The 26,630-nt window shown below is 37.6% G+C and overlaps 1 protein-coding gene across 1 annotated transcript in view; it reads right to left on the minus strand.

The window, feature by feature from the left end:
- Positions 1-1,398: 1,398 nt before the first annotated feature.
- The window catches only part of grid1b (glutamate receptor, ionotropic, delta 1b), a 394,199-nt gene continuing 368,967 nt past the window's right edge, over positions 1,399-26,630 (minus strand). The window contains exons 14-18 of the mRNA XM_068305743.1: positions 23,308-23,503; positions 17,768-17,934; positions 11,786-12,026; positions 9,630-9,768; positions 1,399-1,862 (exon numbers count right to left, since the gene is read on the minus strand). Coding sequence (XP_068161844.1) covers positions 1,399-1,862; positions 9,630-9,768; positions 11,786-12,026; positions 17,768-17,934; positions 23,308-23,503 — 1,207 coding nt within the window. The remainder of the gene's footprint in view (positions 1,863-9,629; positions 9,769-11,785; positions 12,027-17,767; positions 17,935-23,307; positions 23,504-26,630) is intronic.

The following is a 26,630-nucleotide window of genomic DNA, read 5'->3' on the forward strand; positions in this document are numbered from 1 at the left end:
AATGAATGTCAATTTATTATTTCGGTTCCAGAATTTAAAATTCTGTAATTGAAAATGAGCAAGCCAACTTTTGATCAAAAGCATAGTTTGAAAAGCTTAATGTAAAAAAAAAAAAGTTGGATGGAAGTTGTGAAAAATGCTGGGAGGAACTTCAGGAACTACTAGCTAACATCACCACAACCATTAACAATACTTGTTTGGACCCAGTTTCATGGCAAGCTGTTGAATAGACCAATCAATTTATAAGACTATGCTGCTTTCACGTAACTCAACCCCGGTAAAAAAGAAAGAAACAAAGCAAAATTTAAAAAAAAATAATAAAAATGCACTGATATTTGACACTAGTCATGGTACAAATCTGTAGTAATGTGTGGATATAAGATGCAAATGGACATATACGTAGGTTACAGGCTTTCTTTTTGCTGAAGGTCAGTCTAGCTTTGTTAATTTTTAGTAATTTAACCCAAACAATTTTATTACTAAAAACCTTAACAGATGACATGATCACAGCCTTACAGTATCTCCTTATGTATCTCTTTTTCCTCTTCTTGTTCTGTTTCTCCCTTTCCTTGTTGAAAACCCTCACCTGCAAAGCAATGATGCCCAATAATAAAGGTACTATAAAAACAACCAGTCATTCGTATGTGTAAAATATGCACCAGATAAAAAAAATCTCCCCATCACCCAGTGTTGATACACCATTTACAGTTAAATTAAGAAAGTTAATGTAGACATTTGATTTAAAAACAAGTATTAAATATTTACTACAAACAAAAAAGTAGTCTATATCATCTGATGCTGAAGATATATATATAGGGATGGTAAAGAGGTGGATAACAGTAGGTGTCCAGTGCTAAATCTCCCTACAGTGGTCTTTCATGGTTTGTCGTTTACATCAATGAGTTGTGGAGAGACATCATTAAATTCCGGCACTTAGAAAACAATCACAATGAATTTTGCGTCATTGTTTCATATTGAACAAAATTTACAAAGCCATTCAAACAGTCATAACTTTTTCTTCAGTGTATATATATATATTTATATTTTTTTCTTGTTTTATTTATTTTTTTAACTCAACTTCAAAAATTGAGAATATTCAAAATACACTTTGACCTCACTTCGTTCTCTTGGTATTTACAGATATGTACAAGAGAAAAATTATACCCGCCAACTTGCCTTTTTGTAACATTGGCTTTTCTGAACAGGTAGTGAGATATAAAATTCTTTTTACTTTGTACATATGTTTTTTCCTTCAACAATAATTTCCCTTTAGTGATCCCTAACACATCTCATATTGAACAGAGTCCAGAGAGAAACCTGACCCTGTCCAGTGCGTCTCCTCATCCCTTTGTTGACCGTGACACCTTCTATCACTATATGGATGTACTGTGGGTGGCATCAATGGCTTCGGGTATGGGTCCTGCGGAGACTGCCTGGTAGGACAGTGGCATGGGTGTCTTGCCAGGGCTCTGCCGAAAGAGCCCCCCGTTGGGAGCCCTGTGTTTGCACTGCATGGTGCCGCTGAGACTGGTGCTGCTGAGTGGGTGGTGCAGGGGCAATGTGTTGCTGCCAGGGACTTGGGATGTGGGTAGCGTCCTGCCCAAGGTCCCCCCATGGTGAGGGTGGGGAAGAGGAGGAGGTGCCCCCTCCCTGGGGAGGAAGGTGGTCACACCGAGGCCTGAGGGCGGGTAGTCCCGTACAGACTCCGGCCCCGTCACCAGAGACGATTGGTTGGGCTGCATGCTGCCGATGTCCAGCGCAGAGATCTCGATAGAGGGGCCGGGGATCTGCTTGTGGGCCAAGTCCTCGTCCAAAAGACTGTTCATACGACGATGCACCTGTTCCAGATTCACCTCCTTGTCCTATAAAGGAGGAGTTGGGATGGAGGAGGAAAGAGGAGAGACAGGGGGAGAGAGGAGAGGAGGGAGGAGGGGACATAGAGGCTGAGATTGGCAATGGGCCGGTTTCTCAGACTGTTTCAGGTCTGCTGGTGCTCCATGCATTTTCACTCTGATTTTGGACATTGCTGTTGTTTAGCATTGATGGACCTGCTATCACATGCCAGCTGACAGACAGCCTCTTGTTCCATTTTTGATGCTGTTTGTTGAGAGGAGCCCAGTGGAAACTGAGGCCACAAAAACCAAATTGAATGTGCACTTTGAAATCAAACTTGGCCAGTGAAAAATTAGAGGTTGATGTCAGGAGAATAACATTCCTGGGACCAAAAATTACCTTTGTTTGTTGTAAAGCCATTACAGGTTGTATTTACTATATCTGTAGGTTAGGACAATAACTCGTGGTTGTCAAAAGAGAGAGATGGGTAAAGCGTAAAAAAAAAAAAAAAACATATACTAAGTGAATCCAAGTGTTGAGAATTGTTTTGCTTTGAATTAAAGTTTAATTCAAGTAGTAAGCAAAAATAAGGTATATTTTGATCTAAAATTAAGATTATGGTATTTGTAAAGTTTTGCTTTTGAACTGGAACAGAAAATAATAATTGGGTTTTATTTCCCTCTCTCTTATGTTGTCCCTTTCTCTCTTCCTACTGCCCTTGGAGATTTTACACTCTGAAGGATCAGAGAATTTGTTCTCTATCACAACAATTTAATCAAAACATTGCCTTATCTTTTGCTAATCAGCTATTCATAATCATTAGATATTAATAGGCATCTGAATGTTTCCTTGTTGAACCGCAGGTCTACTTCAGTAGCAATGGGTTACGGGAAGGTAAAGGACAAGAGTTAAAAAGAGAGATTGGAGGTGTTTTATGCATCAAGTGACACTGCTGGCCTAAGTCTTAATTGTCTGCATGTCAGAATAAATGCGGCTACAGTCAGTGCAGTCTCTGGTTATGTTCTGTGGCAAAATCAAGAGAACTACTTGCTTAACAACAAATATGTAAACTCACTTAGTTCCCCAAATACAGCATGTTTTGATTCATTGGATTCACTTTAACTCTCCTCCTATGTTCCACATCAAATTGATCCTTTTTTTTTTTTGTTTGAAGATCTAGGAATTATTGTTAAAATATTTTTTTCAGTATGAAACTTCTTCTGCTTGGCTCAATTATTGTAATCAAAATCCATAATGAAACTTATTTATCTCACATATTTGCAACCACCCCCTGCATGTTTATAAAACAACCTTACGGTATGGGTCAGTTTTACCCAGCAATCAGGTATTTCTTTCTTTGGACCTTTGTGACATACTTCATCCCAATCTCTCTCTCTCTCTCGCTCTCTCTGTCTCTCTCTCGCTCTCTCTGTCTCTCTCTCGCTCTCTCTCTCTCTCTCTCTCTCTCGCTCTATCTCTATCTCTCTCTCTCTCTCTCTCACACACACACACACACACACACATACACACACACACACACACACACACACACACACACACACACATACACACACTTTGTTCATGTTGCTATTGCTTGTTAATTTTTCATTTCTGGTTCATAAACAGCGCATGAATGTAAAATGAAATTTGATTGTTATATTTCAATGCTAAATGTTCAATGTAAAACTGTTGTGTTTCGTATATTGATCATATTAAGTAATGCAGTGGTGAAACAATAAAACAGTTGTATTTTTTTGGCGAAAATCAAGTGAATTATCTTGATTACCTGAGAGACGTAAGGAACACCATTGCATTAAATATTAATAGAATAGTTAGTAATGCATTTAATAATTAGATAATAGTTGTTGGATTTTTTATTTTTTGTTTTGTTTTGGACACCATTCAGACAATTAAACAGACCCTGGGTCAAAATGACTTGTGAGCACCATTGCTGTTCCTGTCAGACAAATATAGAACGAGGGTTAACTCAGAGGTGCAATGTATTAGTGGCAGTAATTCATCTGAGTGATATTCAGAATGATGCACACGACACGCTTACACTATATATTAATATACACCAATATTAATCACACTGCTTCACCCAAAGCTTCTCCTAATCTTCATTTCATCATTTTTAAAGAAGAACCCAGAATAAAAAATATTGAAATTTTCAAAATTTTACATGCAGAATATGATGACATTATGAAAACGGACTATTGTGTAGATCACCAGTTTTTCCTAGATGAATGCTTAATTTATTTGCATGTGTTATTACTACTGTGTGACAGCTGACATTGGCGCACACTGCTATAAAGATAACAGTAATGCAAACAATACTATATACACACACGCACGCACGCACACACACTAGCGGGAACCCGTGGAAATTCCACGACAGAATAATAATATCAGACTAAAGGAAAGGAAAGGCACCTGTCAAAAGAGCAAGTGGAGAAGAAATTTTAGAGAAGTGATAGTTCTGTTAGCTGACTACATGAACAGACCTGTATGTAGTTACTAAAAGACAATTTTTGTAAGATGCCCAAGGAGCATTTTGGATACTACATCGATTGTCTCATTCCAAACGGAAACCATAGCAGAACAGACTGTTTGTGCTAGCCAGCTAGTTTCACTCAGAAATCATTGCTGTTTTCTGTGTCTTTCCTGCTATTTGGACTTTCTGCTCAACAACATGAAAATTGTTGGAACAGTTATGACCCTCCAAAATTATGTTAACTAGGAAGTCCATTTATAGTTAGTGATGGGCATATGAAGCCCCATGAAGCATTGAAGCTTTTCATCCCAATCGGTTCACTGCGGTTCAAAGCTTCATGAGGCTTCATTTGCTCTAGTACGACATCTACTGGATGCTAAAATATCACTTGGCATGACTTTGAAGTGTTCGGCGTTTTTCCTATGAATAAACATGTCAGCAAAATAAGAAAGTATGCAAAAAATGTATATTTTAGTGATGGCAGTACACTGTGTGTGTGTGTGTGTGTGTGTGTGTATAAAAAATCAAAAAATCAAATGATAAATCTATTAATAATTTCCGTAGGGAAATTACTTTTAACTCCAAATGCATGCACACGTACAGTATATAGTACACGTTAGTCTTTTACTCTATTTCTGATGCAGCTGCTCTTCAAGAGGCATTGATGGCCCCTAGTAGCTGACTCAAGCTTTCGACTATTATTGTCTATTTTTTTTTATTATTTTGATACATTGTGAAGAGGAAAATGTTGAAGTACCATTCTATCAGAAATGTTCTATTTTGAAAATCCTCCCATGAATTTTAACCCAAAGACTAAAGACAGCTATGTTCTCAATTGTAGCTACAGTTCTTGCAAGAATGGCAGAACAAGATGGACGATTTGTCTCGGAAAGGTAAGAAGCAGTTATTATCAGTATGAAACTATGATTGAGGCAGAGTGGTGGAGAGACCACTTCATAGAGCCTCTTACACTGTGAAATGCAAACACAGAAACCAACATGTAAAAGCACACTTGAGGAGTCACAGTGTATCTTTATTCGCTGTGCTTGAATACAGCTGAGGCTTAACATCTGTCTTTAGCCTTTGTTCAAACTTTAAAGGAACACAACAACATATAATGTGTTAATTCACAAAGCCTCGGCAGGTCTGAATGATCCATCTCCAGTTTCAAAGAGCTCCTTTCAAAGCCAATTAAATCATCTCAGTACAGTTCATTGTTTCAGGAGACAGGCATCTCATTAAAATATGTTTTTTGCACCACTGTCAAACTGGCAGCTAACCTAAATAAATAAATGTCTGGGATTAAACCTCATCCGGTCGTTAAAGACAGACTGATGATGTAAATGGAAAGTAAGAAAACAACAGCTGTCTGAAACCACCATTCATTAGGTAAACAAACTTTTTTTTAATGAGTGCTGCCAGTTGGGATGGAGTGTGTGTGGGTTGAAATTACTGGCCCTCATGGTACTACAACTGTTGAATGGGTTGTACTCAAGAGTGACAGAATAGGTAATTAACAGTTAAATTTGGATTGAAGTAGCCCATGGAAACATTTTAACCCTATTAAATTACTAATTTGACATTGAAATGGACATCTATTCACAATATGGACATGGATGGTGAAGCTCACTCTAAAGTATACAAATTTCTAAGAGGTAGACTTTTTTTTACAGTGGTTGGCTTACATGTAAGTGATTGGAAAAAAAATATGTAAATTATATGTGTCACTCGCTGAACAAAACAAACAAACACAGAAAAAATAGACAACTAAAACAAATATTGCCTTAATGCAAGTTAACTTGTTTCCACAGCGTTTTGGCAAAACCTAAACCAACACTTTATTTGGGATTCTTAGCAGTCCCGAAGGCATGTTGATCATTACGCTGTAATCCACCGAACCGTGTCCTCCCATAAATGAATAACTTCTTACTAAACACAGCATTTGTTGTTTTTTTGTTTACAATTTCAAATTTGGGAAGCATGGGTTCCATTAAAAAATGCTGCTCAAAATACTATGGTCATAGCATTTCTAATATCCCATTTTAATATTAGCTGTTGAGGTTGGGGTGGTGGTGGTGGTGGGCATAAACTGTCATCTCAGTTGACTGGATGCTTTCTCAGCTGATATTTAATTTTTTGCTCTGTGTTCTGGCTAATTTGGCCTACACAACAACAAAGGGGGGTGATGTACTTTGCTAATTCAAATGTACTATTAACAAGTCATGACAAGCCAAGAGTTCCTCAAAACATTGATTCCCACAGTTTCCTCATTCTATATGAAAATTATGAACAACATAATTTAAGAACCACAACTCTTGCTTATCAAGTTTCAAAACATAATTACATAACATTTAAACTAATTTCAGTTCTGGGAAAATGTTAGAAATAAAAGTGAGTTTGATTTATGTATGGACTTATGTAATTATGTACACTCAACAAAAATATACACGCAACACTTTTGGTTTGCTCCCATTTTTCATGAGATAGACTTAAAGATCTATAATTCATTCCAGATACACAATATTACCATTTCTGTCAAACATTGTTCACAAATCTGTCTAAATGTGTGCTAGTTAGCACTTCTGCTTTGCTGAGATAATCCATCTCACCTCACAGGTGTGCCACATCCAGATGTTGATCTGACATCATGATTAGTGCACAGGTGTACCTTATACTGCCCACAAATGAAAGGCCACCCTGAAATGTGTAGGTTTTTTTGCTTTATTGGGGGTCTGGGGACTCAGAACCAGTCAGTATTTGGTGTGACCACCATTTGCCTCATGCAGTGCAACACATCTTCTTCGCATAGAGTTTATCAGATTGTCAATTGTGGCCTGTGGAATGTTGGTCCACTCCTCTTCAATGGCTGTGCGAAGTTGCTGGATATTAGTGGGAACTGGTACACGCAGTTGTATATACAGCATACTCACCGGACATGTCACCCATTGAGCAAAACATGCTCAATGGGTGACATGTCCGGTGAGTATGGTGGCCATGCAAGAACTGGGACATTGGCAGCTTCCAAGAATTGTGTACAGATCCTGGCAACATGGGGCCATGCATTATCTTGCTGAAACATGAGGTGATGTTCCTGGATGTATGGCACAACAATGGGCCTCAGGTTCTCATCACGGAATCTCTGTACATTCAAAATGCCATCAATAAAATGCACCTATGTTCTTTGTCCATAACAGATGCCTGTCCATACCATAACCCCACGACCACAACATTGACATCAGCAAAGCGCTCACCCACACAACGAAACACACGCTGTTTGCCATCTGCCCTGAACAATGTAAACCGAGATTCATCCGTGAAGAGAACACCTCTCCAACGTGGCAGACGCCATCGAATGTGAGCATTTGCCCACGCAAGTATGTTAAGGCGACGATCTGGAGTCATGTTAAGACCCCGATGAGGACAACGAGCATGCAGTTGAGCTTCCCTGAGATGGTTTCTGATAGTTTGTGCAGAAATTGTTTGGTTATGCAAACCAATTGTTTCAGCAGCTGTCTGAGTGGCTGGTCTCAGACGATCTTGGAGGTGAACCTGCTGGATGTGGAGGTCCTGGGCTGGTGTGGTTACACATGGTCTGCGGTTGTGAGGCTGGTTGGATGTACTGTCATATTCTCTGAAATACCTTTGGAGACGGCTTATGGTGGAGAAATGAACATTCAATGCACGAGCAACATATCTGGTTGACATTCCTGCTGTCAACATGTCAATTGCACGCTCCCTCAATGCTTGTGGCATCTGTGGCATTTTGCTGTGAGACAAAACTGCCCATTTCAGAGTGGCCTTTTATTCTGGGCAGTATAAGGTACACCTGTGCACTAATCATGATGTCAGATCAGCATCTGGATGTGGCACACCTGTGAGGTGGGATGGATTATTTCAGCAAAGCAGAAGTGCTAACTATCACACATTTAGACAGATTTGTGAACAACATTTGAGAGAAATGGTAATATTGTGTCTCCGGAATGAATTATAGATCTTTAAGTCCATCTCATGAAAAATGGGAGTAAAAACAAAAGTATTGTGTTTATATTTTTGTTGAGTGTATGTATGCATGCATGTTTTAATGTTCTCTTGTATGTATATACTTTATGTATGTAGGTATGAATGAATGTATGTATGTATGTATGTATGTATGTATGTATGTATGTATGTATGTATGTATGTATGTATGTATGTATGTATGTATGAATGTATGTATGTATGTATGTATGTATGTATGTATGCATGCATGTAGATGGATAGATGGGTGGTTCGGAATGGATGAATGGATGTATGTAGTGATTGGTTGGTTGGTTGGTTGGTTGGTTGATTGATTTTTTATTCATTCAATAATTTATTTATTCAATAAAAATAAGCTAATTCTTATTCAGAGAGATTCTTTGGTTTTTCTTCACAGTGTGAAAGTGAGAATGCATCCAACTGGTTAATGATGAGTAAATGATAAAAGTAGAAAGAAAAGGCGCTACAGGAACCAGGAAGGGTTCTAAAGGTAGGAGACACAATGTAAGAAGTGATGAAACTTTTAGACTGTCTGACAGAGCTGCCAAAGCCAGAGATCAATTAATTTTTTACTTATTGTGCCATCTGTAAAGAGGAAAAGCCTGAATTCAAACCAATTGCAATTAGGATCCAAGTCTCCTTATTCAAACAAAAACTTTTGGGACATGTTTTCTCTATTGTCTAGGTGTGAAAATTCCAGATTTGGCAATAGTTTGTCGTTCAATTTTCTGATAAGGACACTGATAATTAGCTTTGACACTTTTGTCAGTGGAAGGTTTAATGAGCCAGCAGAAACTTTAATAACAAAATGTTTTCTTTAAGCTTTACTTTTAAAGAAAAACCTCCATTGACAAATACAACCTTACCTGAAACAGCAAAGAAACTGCTCCAACTTTAAAAAAACTTTGTCAGAAATACACAAAAATGTGTTTTTATTATAAACACAATATAATAACATTTTCTCCATGGTTATTTTGAGAGGCGGGGGGGGGGGGGTATTTATCAATTTATCGCATTACTAAGTCTTCCAGTGGAGTAGTTATCCTATAAAGGCTTTAAATTCTGGATGTTTAACTTTTTCATGTTGAGTTACATATATATCAAATAATTCTCAGAAAATAGGAGTTATGGCACATTTCTGTTCAGTTCTACCATAGTTACAAATGATTAAATAGTAACCCTCCACAAAACAAAAGACTTTTCGTGATGGAACATATGTTATTATTGTTTGGGTTTTTTTGGTTTGTTTTTGCTTCACATTATTGTATAGGAGGTCTATTCTGACCTGTATCAATAGCTTCTGCTTCATCCCAGCCTCTCTCTCTGTCTGTCCAAATGTCCCTCCTCCCCTCCGATGAAGCAGTTGTAATGTCATTATATGTCAATGGACCAGAAACCCTTGCCAGTCTGTAATCCTTAGTAACCTGCACAAGATCATAGACAGTCAAGTGTAAACATAAATAAATAAAATGGAAAAGGATAGATGAAGAGAAGGAGAAGAGATAGATCACATGGTGTCCACATTGACATATAATTTGCAATAACACGTGACACACTGATAGCCCTACAAGCTACGGAAGGAGATGTTGGAGACAAATCTCTACCAATGTGTACTGTCACACTTTAGTTTATGGATCCATGACAAAACTATATTTTGTCCCCAATATCGTGATACGAATCTACCTCCTAATGACATTTGTCACAAGTGATTCCTGTGTGTGTACTGGGTTGGGCACAAGTGGTGAATGATCCAGAGTTAATTAAACACAGGTCTGTGGTCACATCATGTAAAAGTATTGCCTTAGTGTGCAATCGATAATGAGCATGTGTCCGATTTATAATCCAACTTCTGTATGGCATCCTTTTTGTTCTGAACTGATTACTATCTTTCTGAAATACTATCCTTTTCGCTTTAATCTCATCTTTACCTTCTTCATTATAAATAGGTAAGGTAACTAAGGTAACTCAATAATAAAAAAAAAAGTCAACTTTAGAATTATTTGGCAATTGCAATCAATGGGTGAGATTTCATTGTAACTACAGTAAAATAATTAACTACACATGTCAAGGATGTTTTCTCCTTGGTCTGTTAGATGGCCGTCAATAGGATTGATTGATTCTGATCCATACACATAACAAGTATCAATACTTATTTCATTCATTAGCCTTCTTATTTATTACAGCACTGATGTTTTGTTACTGCCTTTTAGTTCAAACCCATGAAAGGTTTAAAATGTTCAGCTGCTAGTGTGACATTTTGTATTACAAGAGAGAAATTTTATAATACATCAAGACTGTTGTGCAGCTTTATTCAACAGGCACTTAGCAAGACTTGAGTATCTATAAGCCAAAATAATTGATTTGAACAAACTGTGATCACGTCATTGTCAAAGTTAGAACTCATATGGAGGCGCCTGTGCTGCCTCACTTGGATTTGACAAAACTTTTTTTTTCTTGTGTCCCCTTCTCCTAAGGATTTCACAATGAAATAAGAAATATCCAAAAGTGTAATGTTCTCTGTCTGAGTGATCTCTCTCTCTCTCTCTCTCTCTCTCTCTCTCTCTCTCTCTCTCTCTCTCTGTCTCTCTCTCTCTCACACTCTCTCACTCACTCACTCACTCACTCACTCACTCACTCACTCACTCACTCACTCACTCACTCCCTCCCTCTGTTTTGTTAATTATAATCTCTTTTTTGAACCCTTGGGTGCAGCTAACTACCAAAGCCTCACTGTAGAAAATGAGTTTATAATAATAATTTGTGCAGAACACTTGAATGGTTACGGATCCATCACTGTGGGAATATCTCATTAAAGTCTGTGGGTGGACTCTATTGTTTTTAGCAGGGGATTTATTGGGAAAAATACAGGATGTGCCAATAGGCAAGTCCTGACTTGCTGCTTTTCAATTCAATGCTTGCCTAAGGCCTCATGTGTGTGCAAGGCAAAAGAAGAACAACTCCCAAATGAATCAAGAAGCTATTTTATGAGCATATTAGTACGTGTAGTGGTCAAGTGTTTTGTGCTATGTGCTTCATGTGGTTTAGAGAACGTGCCAAACAAAAACAGATGAGCTTTTTATCTGCAGGTTTAGGACAAAGTGGTAAGGAGTGATGTATAGCAAAAACAAAACAATGAATGGTTGTTTATATTAAAAGACCAAATTTGATTAGTTGTTAATAATAAAAGACCAAATTTGATTTCAATCAGAGGCCTGGACTGATGTGGCACAGACCACATCTACCTATTCTGTCCTGCCTCACCAACCCTCTGTCCCCCAGCTCTCCAACACTACTGCTACTTTCCTAAACCTCTCTCCTCTACAGCTGAGTATACTGGAGCTCCACTAAGTCAGGGCTCGCATCTGCAGCTGGATCCTTAAAGTAGAGTGTGGCAGTGTCTTCCCCCCGCTGGCCCGTCCGCCGGGCCCTGTGCTCGGTCACCTCTTTCGGCTGCTCCTGGCGGCAGCGATTGCTATTCCACCAAGCCTCCAGCCCGGCCACCAGGCAGGCAAGCAGTAGACCAGCAGCCAGGATGCAGAAGATGCCAGCGAAGCTGTGCAGCTTGAGGGAGCGGCCGTCAGGATGAGCACTACCATGGCTGTTGAGGTCGCAACGACCAGTGCGAGGCCACCACTTCTGCTTCATAATGTCCAGGTCACCTTTCTCTTGCAGTTCCAAAATCCTGAGGAAGGGGAAATTATGAACAGATGAGTTGAACTAGAATCTTTCTGACTTCTAACCAATAAGAGCAAAGCACAAAACATCAAACAACCTATCTCGACAATTCAATCCACAATTCCAATGTAAGTTTTCAGTCCAAATGATTCCTCGTTACCACTGACATTGGGAGGTCTTTTGTAAAGTTTTTATTTTGGTTGCTTTTCCATCTGTTACCAGGATTTTTCATGAAACGATCAACTACTCTTGATTACATTTTTTTTTTTGAGGCGTGAGGTACAGTATATCTCAAGTAACATTCACTTACATTTTCCTGGTGATCCCGATCATCATATTATCTTTTTTTTTTTTTACCTTTACTATTATGGAACAGGAGCAATAACGATATATCTTCTTCTGTCTTTAGATGATAACTACAGTGCTTAGACAGCACAGTTACATCCCCATAACATATAACACACATCAAAGTATGACTTAAATTTGGAAAAATACAGTATTTGAGACCTTCTGATATAGTCATTAAATTGAAAAGACTCATGGAAAAATTGTTACTGTAAGATAAGAAATAAATATCACTTGTGATGGGTTTTCAAATATTACTAAGTCAGAACAAAGTGAAAAGTTAGTTTTGAACCCAAAATAGAAAATATGTCCAGACAATACCTCTGTTCAACCATATCGTGTCTCACCTGTAACTTTGAATACATATAATTACATAAAACATTAGATAGTAAACATTTTTTGCATATAAAAATTATTTATCTTATTTAGTAATAAAATTTCATATAATTCTATTTTGGTAACAAAAAATGTTTCAGACATCAATGGAGTAACTCCCTCAAATGTTTGATCTTCTGTTTAATATAAGGTGGTAGTTATCTTTTGACCTTGGAGAAATCATTACAATTTTCAACACTGCAGTGCTGCTCAGACCTGTGCTGCTCAGACCTGTTAACCTGTTGTTAACCTGTTGCACAGCTGACCGAAGTCACCTACAAATCAATGGCTTTGTAGGTGAAATTAACAACAATGCCATATTCCATAGCAGCAACACTATGGAATGAGCCAGTGGTAGAGCGTGCGGTAGAGCGGGTTAAATTAAATTAAAACACAACTGGAAATATTGATTATACATAGTGACAGAGAAACAGGGGTCTACAAATACACTTATAGAAACAGCACCTCAATCATAATTTCTTTCAAATATATGACAACTATAATGGAACTGAGGAAACGTTTCATATTCTACTCTACTGTTTAGCTGAGGCAAAAAAGAGTGTTTTCTTGTTTTTCCTGGCTTCATGTCAACAGATATAAGTGGCATGTTAGCATGAAAACAAAGCTACAAAAAATTACAGAAGAACTTAAAGCAATCAAGGAGAATCAAAGCAGTTGGATGACATCTTCTCTTGATTCTACATTGAGACTGATCAGAAACATCTCTACCATTCCTATATAACAATATATTAATTGTTAACAGACAGTAGGTTTCATCCAGCAGGCCCGCTGTTCTGATTTTGATGAGGTATGGAGTTAATTAAGCAAACTGTACCACAACCACTGAAGTACAATCTACTTTTAGCTGCAGTAAAAACAGAGCCTAATTTGCTATGTTTATTATTCTCAACTCAGCATGAACATGTTGAAGGTCAGTGCACTGCAGTTTCCATCTTCTACCAACCCCCCGACCTCCCTAAAACACCCCAAGGACAAAACAGTTTTATAGCCCAAATGAGCAGAAGAAACAACAAACTCTGCAAAGGTTATTAATGGCAGGATTATCAAATGGAAAGCCAGGGATAGAGGTAATACAGCAGTTATGGGACTAGGTATTAAAATGATGGTTGGAAACATGGAGATAATGGTTTTTGCGCTGAACAATAGGTCTGCCCTCAATTTAACACTCAGGCACATTATTCATGGTTGTCCCTAAGCGCTGTGCCAAAAGTACGTCCGTTGCATCCCTTCTGTACCACATAGTCGATGCAACAACTTCATTAATAACTAGTGGTTTTGTCTCCATTCAGTGCCACAATTTAATCCCTGAATAAACACAGAACTGCTTAATTAAAGAGGAAGTGCAAGGTGCGGAGGAAAGGGAAGAAAATGAAGATGACATGATTGAGAAACGGTCCCGTAGGCAAACAATGAAGGCGATCAATGCTGCAATCTGCCACCAACTAGGAAACATAAGGAGAGCTGCAAAAAGCAGGAGGATCATGAAAGCTTTTGATCAGTTTAAGGGATGAAATAAAATATCTGAACATTTTTATATTCATATGGATGTTATAAATAGTGTGAACCCCACAGGAATTTATATTTTTACACATTAAATCTCAAACAGAAGCTCCCAGAAACAGAACACATGCAAACTGTGATTTATTTGAGCTCTGTATGTTCCTTTGCAGCTATAGCTTCATCCTCCCCTCGGGTCATCAGATCCAGTGACTTTTCACTTACAAAACAGACAAGACTTTAAAGAGCAGGTCTAAGAAATAGGATTTGCTTGCTGTCAGCCCCAGAGGACGGCAGAGGATCACATGTAGTTTGACTGAGATGGAAGTTGATGGGACAGGAGGAGGGAGTCAGATAAATGCAGTTGGAGGAGGTTTAAATGACATTTTTGGTGTGGAGTTCGAGCCCCGGGCATCTCTCCCACGCAGCCAGGAGGCACACAGACACATCCCCAGAGAGCCCAATTCCCCTCCACACGACTGATCCGAAGTCTGCCCTGCTGCTCTGGTAATAACATCCACAGCACATTGTGCAGCTGCTAATGCTTTCTGTTAAAGTCTCCATTAATGTCACTGCTCTTGGGCTTCAACCTCACAATCACTGTTTGTGTTTTTCTTCCTCGCTGAAATTATACCAAGCTCCACAGCGGTGTATGTGTTGAGGAGCTGGTGATCCTGTGCTGCCAACATCAAAGTCAGGTCTCCAGCTGGGAGCTGTTGTATAATAGCTATCCTGCTCTCATAACATCATACAGTTAGTTGAGAGGCTTTTGAGAGCAGCTACTCAGACAAATCACAAAATCCCTGTACACCTCCATTGCCAGGTGTGGGCTCCCGCTGAGACACGCAAAACATAGAGGAGAGTTTACAGAAAAATTTAGATGAAAAATTAGTTTTCTCTGAAATTCAGTTGTCAATTTTACCAAGTTGAATTTCTTTAAAATGAAGGTTTCCTGAGAGTGACATACTGGAATGGATGATTTGTTGGTTGATGTGATGTTTAGTTCGAATTTTCCAAGCAGTAAAAAAATGATTCATTTTGGTACATGGTGGGAAGACAGTTAATATTTCTCTAAATACCTTAACTGTTATGAATGTTAAAGAAAGAAAGGACAGTCTTAATAATGAAACTATAATATCCTAAAAAAGTAAATATGAACATCAAATCAAATAAGACCCTCATAATTCCAAATGTCATTTTGTTAGTATATTTTAGCTTAAACATCTTCTTCTGCCACAACATGAAAGTTGCAACTTGCATGATATCAGTTTAAAGAGATATTTACTGTTCCCTTGGGTGTCCCACCCTAAACGCAGCTTCAAAATCAGGAGAATAAAAAAAAACAAAACAACAAAACAAAAAAAAACTTTTAATATAGACTTTTACTGTTATGGGCACTGCATGGGCACTGCACTCTAATCAGCTCATTGTAATGTCATCACTCAAATTTGTAACATGCAGAATCCTGGTTGACAGTATAAACATAATAACATTTTGAGTTTTTGTGTTTAGCGGTCTAAGTTTGTCAACTAATGTTTCTTGCTATACTAACTTCCAGTTGGCTTTGTGGGAGCCAATCAATAAGAGATGGATGAGAAAGTTCTGTGATTTCTGGGAGCTTATGTGACTCCTCACACTGCTAATTCATGATGTAATAATGTGAAGATGCACCAAATGATCTTTGCGATTTTGAAACTCGCACTGGGATCAATTTGACTTTGGAAAGCAAGCGGAGAGGAGGTTTCACTCTGCAGCTCAGTGATTTCATCTTACACTCAGACTAAAGGAGATAATTGAATTTACTAAAAATTTCTAGCCTCTGCTGAGACATCTGCAAAATCAAATAAGTAATTAGTTTTGTTTATACATCACACCATGAATAATCCTTTTCATTTCACAATAGTAACACTTAATATGAGCTTCATATAACTTTAGTTGTCTTTTCTCAAGAGGTGTTATCATTTTAATGCAGGGTAAAATCTGCCTGCAGGATGTATTTCTCAGCTCATACTAAACACTCTTTTAACACTCACAGGTGTCAACACACCTGCACTGCTCCTTGGAGACTGAAATAAGTCACTGTGGTAATTTTTATCTGTGGTCTATGTATCCTATTATTTAAAACCAGTCTGCTGTATTTCCCTTTGGTATTTTGTCTAAAATATCTTACTCACATTCATGGATTGAGATGTTGATAATGAAGACTTAACATAAACAATAAGAAACAAACCCCTCAAGCGTCCCAGATTGATCATTAACTTTCTGTCAGGCTTTTTTTCACTGAAAAGTAAAGCCATCTGATAAAAACAAAAACCTCTCATCCAAAGCAGAAGAACTGTGACACTTTATCTGCATTAAAATATTGCTACTCTGATTGCCCTTCACAGCTAAAAACAGACAAACTACCAAACAATAAACTGTTACAACCCATTTTAAGGCTTGCTAAATGCTGACAGTTTGTCAGATACACACTGTACCTAAAATGTCCATAAGAGAATGCCAGACGGTCTTACTAAAATCTTATTATTTTGTTTTGGTTGTATTTCTTATTTATGTATTTCTTTCCACTGTGTCTTATATAATTTAACTTAACTGTTTTTTAAAGATGTGGATTTGGTATATCAGTCAAACAATGCATGAAAACAAAATTCTTGCATTCATAACATCTGTACGAGAAATGCAGTTTTCAGCAATTCATTTTTTCCAGCAGAATTGTCCTTCAAGGCTTTAAGTTATGCAAAATTAAAGATGCAACAGCGAGCTTATGTTTGTGGTGTTGTTGTATTTGGGAGAATATTTCATGCAAACTATGTAAGTAATCAGTTGATGAGCCTCAAATTACCATGTTCAAGCTTGAATTGGTCTCACACAGTTACTTACTGGTCCATCAAGAGTTTTAACAGGCATCTCTTTTTTGTGGCATTTAGGCCACGTCATGTCTCAGATGATTAAAGACTGATGTATTTGTTTTTCTAAATTTCTGTCTAAAATCTATGAACAATACAGTAGGAGTAGGTAGGAGTCTGTTGAAGTTTTCACATTACAAATGTTAGAAACTTTTCAGTTTTTGATTACCATTTTAAATAATTTATTGAAATGATATCAGCTGCAATGCCATTTTTAGTATAAATCCAATGTATATGTTTGCAAGCTTCTGTTAATTATTTATTGTCAGTGTGGTACAATGCCATGTATTTTTTGTTACTAGTAACAAACGTGGAATCAAGGGGACCTTCTCTCAGCAACACTGCTACCTTTAAAATGCAACTTGAACCAAATAATCTACAAAAACGAAATATGATGATACTTGCTATTTTTATTCATACCAGCTGCATTTGTGGTAACTGAATGGTTATTCATTTGAATCAAGCCCCGGTCATGTTATAAGAGAAATATCTATACTGAGTAGAAAGTAAAAACAAAAAAAGAAAAAGTCTTTACAGAATGTGAAACAGGTTGTCAGCTCTTTTCACCTCTCTTGTCCTGTTTGCTGATTGTGAAGTTACTTACTTTTGAGAAAAGAGGTCTCTGTAGGGGCTGCCATGCTGCATGGCAATGCCGTAGCCTCTGCTGCTCATGCTGTCTCCTGACACAGTGATGGTGCATTCATCATCTGTCAGGGCAGCATATTCCAGCACTGCCATGTCCCACAAGAAAGCATAGGGACTCTTCTTTGCCTGGAAACACAAAAAGGAATTGGTCAAAACTTCTGCATATGATGATGGCTCTTCTCACTGCCTGACCATGAAAAAGTACCTCTCAAGACTTGGGTTTAGTTACTATGGTAACACTGGACTGGTTTGAAAGTAGCTTGTCGACATTAATTTCAGCCCACTACAGCATGGCTGGCAAACAAACCTGTTAGGAAACCATTGAAAAAGAGTTGGTTGTTTAAAGGTCCCATATTATGCTTTGTTTAATTGATGTCATTCAGCTGCAAGATGTCCAACTACACTGTATTTGAAATGTCTTGCCCCAAAGTGATCCGTGGTCCTAAATATCTTTGACTGAATATTGATAAATTCTCTCCCGCCCCCAAAAGCTCTGTTTTAATGGGGCGTAGCTCTCAGCTCCCTATCTCCACCCCCTGCCCCCTCTGAACTGCCTCGATCAGCACCTCCCTCCTCCTCGGGTTCACGTGCGTTTGTTTGCGTGTGTGTGTGTGTGTGTGTGTGTGTGTGTGTGAATACACTCAGCTCTCCGATCACTTAGAAGAGCTAAAGCTGCTTTGATTCACCAAAAAACAGACAATTGTTCTGAATTAGTAATTAATGTGCAACTGGTTATGTGTTAGCTGTGATGCTGGGGATAGCCTCGGGCGGACACACACACACACATACACACACACACACACACACACACACACACACACACACACACACACACACACACACACACACACTAACACACACACACACACACACACACACACACACACACACTCATACACATGACTCAAGTGAACCTAACTAGTTAGCCAAATGCTAACTGAGTTCAACAGTTTGTGAGGAACTCTCAGTGTGTAGCTATGAGCAAGGACATTACCGCACAAAGCTACCGAAGCCTGAACGAACTCCCCCCTTGGGGATTGCCACGCCCTTGGGCATGTCAACCAATCAATATTGTCAATCACTCTGTCCAATCACAGAGCGCCCTTTGTGATGTCAGAAATACCACTCTAGCGTCATTCTATTGTTTTGATTTGGTCAGGGCCATGAAGTCCTCAAACTCCAAATATCTATTGATGCAGGAAGCGTTTGTTTACAAGATTCTAGGAGTTGGTCGGGTTAGGGAGGACCATTATCTATATGTAGAGACGTGATAAAGTGTGATTTTCATAACAGGGCCATTTTAATGAATTAATTAATTACTTAATTTATACAACGTCTTTTGGCTGTGCCATTTTTCTCTGTCACTGTTATGTGTATTTATTGTATCTCTTGTGAGCAGATGTCACCTGAAATTCCCTTGGGATCATTAAAGTATCTATCTATCTATCTATCTATCTATCTATCTATCTATCTATCTATCTATCTATCTATCTATCTATCTATCTATCTATCTATCTATCTATCTATCTATCTATCTATCTATCTATCTATCTATCTATCTATCTATCTGATTAACTAAATGATAATTCCATTTCATGACAATTACAAACAACCTCCTTATTTTCTACTAATAATGTGTGTCTCAAGATTACTGTAATTAATGTTTTAAAACAATTTATATACAGTACATCTACTGCAATCTGTGTGTGTATTTCCAAATGTACAAAAAAATCTCTTTATCTGTTGTCATGTTCACAATGTATTGAAGGCAGTATTTAGGCTGACAAAACTATAAATATAAGCACAGATTTATACATAAATCAGATAACACAGACATATCAGTGACATCACAAGCAGGTCTCTCAATCGATGTATTTTTACGTAAGAGTGAGTGAAAGTATAGAAATCTTCTCGATACGCATCATACATACATTAGAAGAGGTCGAACAGATGGGGCTGAATCTGAGAGTTATTACGAGTCATGAATGTGGAGAGCGTGGATGTTTAAACCAAACAAAAATCCATCTGTTAATTATCTAGATATGGTATTTAGCTCTGGCCAGAAATGGCTGTTCCAAACAAACAAATAAACAAACACTTTTAAAATGGCAGTGTTGCATTTTTGAAAAATAAAGACAACAAAATGAAAATAAAATCTGAACACAGAACTGAATTAGAAGATGTTGTTTTTTTTGGGGTTTTTTCTTTAACAAACTGTTCTATTTGTCACTGTTTTTATGAATGTTCATTAGGGGAATTTAAAAATGATAAACTTGGGATGTAATTAAGTATCAAATCTCACTGAACAATAGACTATGAACACTGCTGTCTTTTATGTTGATGCATTGGGAGTTTTAGAACCAGCCTAACCACGAAACAATCCGGATTTTCACTGGAGGTGCTCATAAACTCATCATCGCTTTGTGCTGTCCTGCATTTTGTATCTTTAACTCATAAATTGGACTACAAAAGTGTTGTTTGTCAGACACAAGTTCCAGGTGCTTTAAAATGTGAAACACCTCCTCTTGTAATTTTATAAGCCAGTTTAATTCTCTACAGTACTTGATTGATATGCAAAGGAAGTTTGTCCTCCTCTCCACTGGGTGAGGAGGTGAAACAACACACATCTAAAAGTGGCGGTGGGATCCAAGGTAAGTGGATGAGTGTGGATGTTTTCACTGTGTCAGCAGTGCTGCAGCAGCAGCATCTGTTTTCACTCGACCTGTTCGATGTCATTGCTAAATGTTCATGTGCTTGTGAATACAAAGTGTTTGCTTGCTTCCTTCTTGCCTCTTTTGCACTCTCTCCTTCTTCTCATAGTAAGAGGCAGACTTCAGTACTAAGATCATTTCATGCTGTTACAACCCAATTACAATATCACATCTCCTTGATGCACTGATTGCTTGTGGCTGCTGGGGTCTGTATGTTTACATCGTGTAAAGAAAGGTTTTTCTTTCAAGTTAACCCTGGGAGAAAATGTGTTAGCAACCACTGCAAAGATGTCAAGTTACAATGCAAAATACTGGGAAAAAACAGAAAGGGTGTTACGAACAAATAAGGACACAGAAGTGATGAATAGAAAGCTCAGATCAAGAGTTACTACAGTTCGGTATATAGATCACCTTACAAGAAGTTAAATAAGTTTTGTCCCATCTGTCTCACTGGTTGAATTTGAATGAAATAACAACATATATAGTCTACAATTAAAGTTATCAAAATAGATTTGGGTCAACAAGTGGCATGGCTAAAAAGGAGCATTGACAGGCTAAGAAATACAAGCTGTCAAATGTCTTGCAAATATTTTTTTTATCAGCCAGATACAATATTTTATGCACTCGGGAAGTCAAATTGAAAATAGGCACAGCAGAAATTTCAATATTCGTTTACTCCAGAAAGAAAACACGACTACACCATGTGGTATCTATCATCAATACCTCTGACAGTGATTAGATTTTTTTTCTGTTCTTACTCATTTTCCTGACCAGAAGGTTATTTTTGTAATCTTCACATATCTCAGCTATCATGCATGTGTGAATAATGTTTTTTTGTTGTTATCTTTATAATTATACACATGAGTGAATGAATGGATGAATGAAGAAAATATAAATAAGGCTCACATTATGATGAATTGGAATTACATTTTTATATGTTTAATATTGCATTGATGTAAAAGTGTGCTTAAGGTGAGATGGGCCATATGCATGTTGAGATTGTATTGGTCGTTGAAATTACAAGACAATTAACCACAACAATCATTTCTGCCCCTGAACGTGCCACAGTAACAATCAGATATTGTTTTGTGGGTGGACCTGGAACTTCCCACTTTTGTGATTGGCCCATTTAAATCATCATGAATTCATTCATGAATATTTAAAATATACAACACAGGATTGCTGCTCGATAAATTATACAGTCCACTCAAAGACAATGTTTTTCTCATCCAACTAGATCATATACTGTAGACAAAAAGACTTTTCCTCGATTGATAATGAAATTTCAGTGTTCTCATTGAATGCGTGCATTGGTAGACACAACTGAAAACAAAAATGAAAGACCCGTTGTGGGTGAATAATAACTTCTCAAGATTGGTCAATTGTAGATACAAAGGTTACATCAGTAATTTCTATTTTACTGGGGTCGCTGGAAAAGACCAAAGAAAGGAAAACAGCACTGTTTACAATCAGACGACTTAGCTGAAATGACTTTGTACTTTCCAAGATTAAAATCATAACGCAACACCTGGGCAGTATGGGTAGATTCTGTTTACAAGAGAAATCTCGATGTGAGTTTATCACTGAATGTAAGAAGTGAACATGTTTACTGGCGATGGGTTTGTTTTGGCACTGGGCATCCAGTCCAGTATTCACATTTTGGTGCAGAATCTTTCTCAGACCCTGCAGCATGTGCCTCTCTAAAGTCAATACTGAACAGTGTAATAGCTTTGCTGTAGTTACAGTCCTCGGATAATGAGGAAAAAAGCTGCTTTTCAAGGGCTTCTCTGCACCACATCTGTTCTCTGTGGTGGGGATGAAATGAACCAGGAACAGTAAGCCTGTTCCTGCAGCCAAAGGAGATGGTTTCACTGGTTTGCTTGAGAGTGGCTTTCTCTCTACCAGCATGTGGGAGGACTTGGGGTAGCCGAGCAGCCCTGCGCTGGAAAAGCATTCAACAATAGCAATGAAACTGATTTAAATTTGCGTGTGCATAAACATTTGGGGTTACTGCGGGGAGAAAACATCAAGGAAAATGGGTGGGGGGTGTTTATCATGCAAATAGCTGAATAATGGATGCGCTCAGAGCAGATTTGTTTCTGAAGTTAATGTCATCAGATTTTTTAGGAGATCTATGAGCATAATAATGTACAACGGCAAAATGCAACGTTTATTTTCACACAAACACACATGCACCGCGACACTGTCTGAGTAATTGGTATATTGTGGAACTGCTGGCGTAATTAAGTAATGAGTAAACAGAAAAGTTTTGTGGCTGTGAATAAAACAGGGAGAAAATGTGCACATAGGTGTATGCTCTCTTTTTTATCAGAGGCAATATGGGGGGAGTCGTATTAAGACATTAACATATTAACCCGGGGGCAGCTATGAGTACTGCCCCCAGTCATGTCTCGGATTAACCTGAGAGTAATGATTGTCTCTTGGAATAAGTTTTTTACGCACAATGTTTTAAGACTTTTTTAATTCACAATTCAAACATGATGTGTGTGTGTGTTTTGTGTGTGTGTGTGTGCGCGCGCGTGCATGTGCGCGTGCGTGCGTGCATGCATGTGTGTGCATGCGTGTGAAACTTGCTCTTCTACCTCTAAGCTATACATTTCTATGTGTCATTGTCCAAAAGCAAGTAAACCCATATCTAAATAAAAGATATTGATTAGCCTGATAATACTGTTGGAGTTGACAGCTTCATTGCCCTGAAAATAAAACCGTAGTCTATTTTAACACAGTCTTGCTTAGAGCATAGCACAATACCAAAATACACACTTACTTTACGTATGCCTTCAGATGGACTGGACACAGAATACACCATGCCATTATTTTTGCTGATTGTCCTCCACAGCTCTGCATAGGTGTTATCCTGCTCCAGGGGGTTGGTGCCTTTGTTTCTGAAATAGTCGTACACCGCTGAGTCCCTCACCGTACCATACTCCACATCAATCTGCCGTGCCAGATCCTGGAATGACCTGAAAGATGTGACATGAAGAGATGGGCAGCTGTCCTTCAAGGCATCTATGTCACAGTGACATAACATGAACTTTTGATTGACACTGCTTAAATGTCTTTCTTATTTTACATCTTCACCTGTTTACATGCTCAGAAATGGAAGCATTGCAGCTGATTTCTAGCATGTATTTCATCACCAAAGGATCAAATCTGAACCAGTTGAAAGACACAAATTTAACTTTTCAGTCGGCATGTTCAACAATACAAAGTCGCCACGCAAGGCTGATTTTAACTTGTAGACAGAAGTTCAATTTACCTCTCTACATGTTTTTGTACTTTCAAGCACCTGCTTCATTTTACCGTTACAACTCATTTGATTTCAGCTTCAAGAGGAGTATTACAAGAATCCGAATGAAAACATTTGCGATACAACACATGAGCCTTACAACATGTATCATGTGTAGCCTGTAATACTTGTAGAAATTTTCTTGGTCTGATTCTGGTGCTAGAAATACACTGCACATACAGTATATTGCATCATATACTTTTCAAAGCGCATGCACAACAGGACAGTAAAGTAAACTAAGTTCAGTTACTGTGAAGATAAACTTTTTGGAAACAAAGACTTTTAATCTGCTCATTCATCCGACTGATTACTTCTTCCACCACCTGAAGGTATTTTCTTTACTAGAGAGAACAACAACAGCCTTAGAAATGAAACCAATGATTTTGAGATGAATGTACATTTTAAAATGGCAACAATTATTTTTTAACAGTAACAGTTCTGTCAAAGATCAGTGAATATAATGCATAATCCAAGAAATCTGTTGTACAGTATATAAAAATTCTAACAAAACGTTAAAAGTACCAAAGCAGTCATAGGTAACAAAATCCTAAACTTCTTAAAGCACAATTTGACAGAATAAGCAGCAGATATCTAATAGATCTGTGCCAGAACATTTAATTCTGATTACATTACATTCGCTAAGTAGCTATATATTACAATGACAGATGAGACAAAATGCAAATACATTATTTCCAAGCCTGCTGTTTGGACGGACACTGATTGGATATCTCAGATAGTTCTATCAGTGGGAGGTCTGTTCCTAAATGGAGGCTCTGGTAGCTGAATACTTTGCCATGCAGCTCAATATGAGGAGTCTCTAGCTGTGTAATGAATCCTTCTGTTGCACCTGCTTGTCCCAGTGTCTCATTAAAAAGTCTTTTGATACTGACTGAAATATCTAGACCTATGCACCATGCACATTAAGCCTCAGATTTGAATTTTATGTGTTTTAGACATGGAAAGGATGGTATTCAGTTACTTTTGTCATATGAGTTCTTAAACATTTATGTGGCCTAAACTCACATATTGGCAACAGAATAGTTTGAGCTTGGGTCAGAATAAGATGAGTCATTAGTTTTTCAGTATTAGCTGTATTTCTGTCCTTTGTTTTCTTGTTTTGTCTTTACACTATTGTTCTAAGTGTTATGTGGCAAGTTACTGACACTTAAAATCAAACAATAATTTGTGTTTATTGTGCTTCAATTGAATTTTATTTTAATCTTCAAATTAATTCCTGACTGTCAAATCCTGACTATGGGGAACTGAATGAACACAGTAAGGCTGCCATCAGGACAACGGTGACTGAAACTTTAATAATTCTGGAGTTTAATTATACAATTGCAGAGCTCATGGAGGTTAAACATGAAGTCTAATTGGATTTTTCTGAATTTAGATGTATGGATAAACTACTTGGAGCTGCTGCTGCTGAGTGATTTATTTATCTTGAATAAAGCCCACGTGTCTACAGGCATATGCGTTTAACTTCTTTGTCTTTTATTGTACTGATTTTATCTTATTTTTAATTGAACACTGGAGTCATTCATTTTATTAAGATTTCTGGGCATCGTTTCCAATTTTTTATTGTTTATTTGTGATTTGTGGGACTCTGCAAAAACCTTTCCAATGAAATACCAAATGTATTTGCTGTGGACATAAACTTCTCATTTTTATTCTGGGAAAAAAAAAGCATGTATTTTATCATTGTCATCTATCAGCAGATATTAAATGACTACTGTTAATGGGTTCCACTTGGGGGTAAAAAATTAAACTATTTGATTTGAACTCAAAAAAGAAGAATAAGAGTTGGAAAGGCACAGTAGCAATTTAAAGTGGATGTTTTTGAGAAATTAACAAAGTGGGGAGAAAAATGGATTTCAGTGGAGTTGAGGGGAAGTCAACAACCATTCATTTAACATTAGGTAAAGTATAAAATGTACTCCAGTGATTCTATTTAATCACATTATGCTTTAAAGTCACTATATTAACTGCATCACTATTCAATAATTATGTGTAATATACACACTGCAATGGCTGAAATGAATTTTCACAAACAAAAAAGTCAGAAATTAATATTTTACATCTTATTGAACCACATACAAGATCTCATTCAGTCTGATTTTCTGCACAAACAGTATGTTCATACCTCCGTTAAAAGTACAGCACTAGGCTTTTCAAAGAGAACATAGCTCCACTGCAGTCATTGAACATTTTTGATTTATCCTTATGTGTATCTCACACAGAGAAGAGCAACAGCACTAGCTGTAGATGTTATCGTCAGCAAGGAATATGATTTCTATGCTGCCTGTGGGGGTTTAAAGGAGCCTGCACCATATGCAAATTCCCATTTGAGAAATTCATAGCGTGTCTATAAAAGAAAAGCCTTTGTACTTAGCATTTACTCTTGAATGGATTGTCCTTTATGGAGCAAAGTGCAGAGAATTTGTCCATGAAAAGGTCAGCTTAGATTTGATTCTCAAAGAGAGAAAAGATAGAAGGAGACGATGAAGCGCCTTTTTAATAAACCCTTAAATGGGAAATGAGAGCTGTTCTTCAATCATACATAGCAATCATACTTATTTAATCATTTACATTAAAGCTAAGAAGAATGCATTTTTTTAGTTAGATGACATTAAAAAAAAATGCTATAACTAGACAATCAGGCAGCATGTCATTTCCTGCTGCACAGAGCAAAAAGTTGTGATTTTTTTTACATAGTATGGAGAAATGATGGGATATAAAAAATTTAACTGAACAACTGCCCCTTGCTGGTTTGTTTACACCAATGGAAAGAGAGACAAATA

The sequence above is a fragment of the Antennarius striatus genome, chromosome 21 (genome assembly GCF_040054535.1).
Source record: "Antennarius striatus isolate MH-2024 chromosome 21, ASM4005453v1, whole genome shotgun sequence".
Classification (NCBI taxonomy): domain Eukaryota; kingdom Metazoa; phylum Chordata; class Actinopteri; order Lophiiformes; family Antennariidae; genus Antennarius; species Antennarius striatus.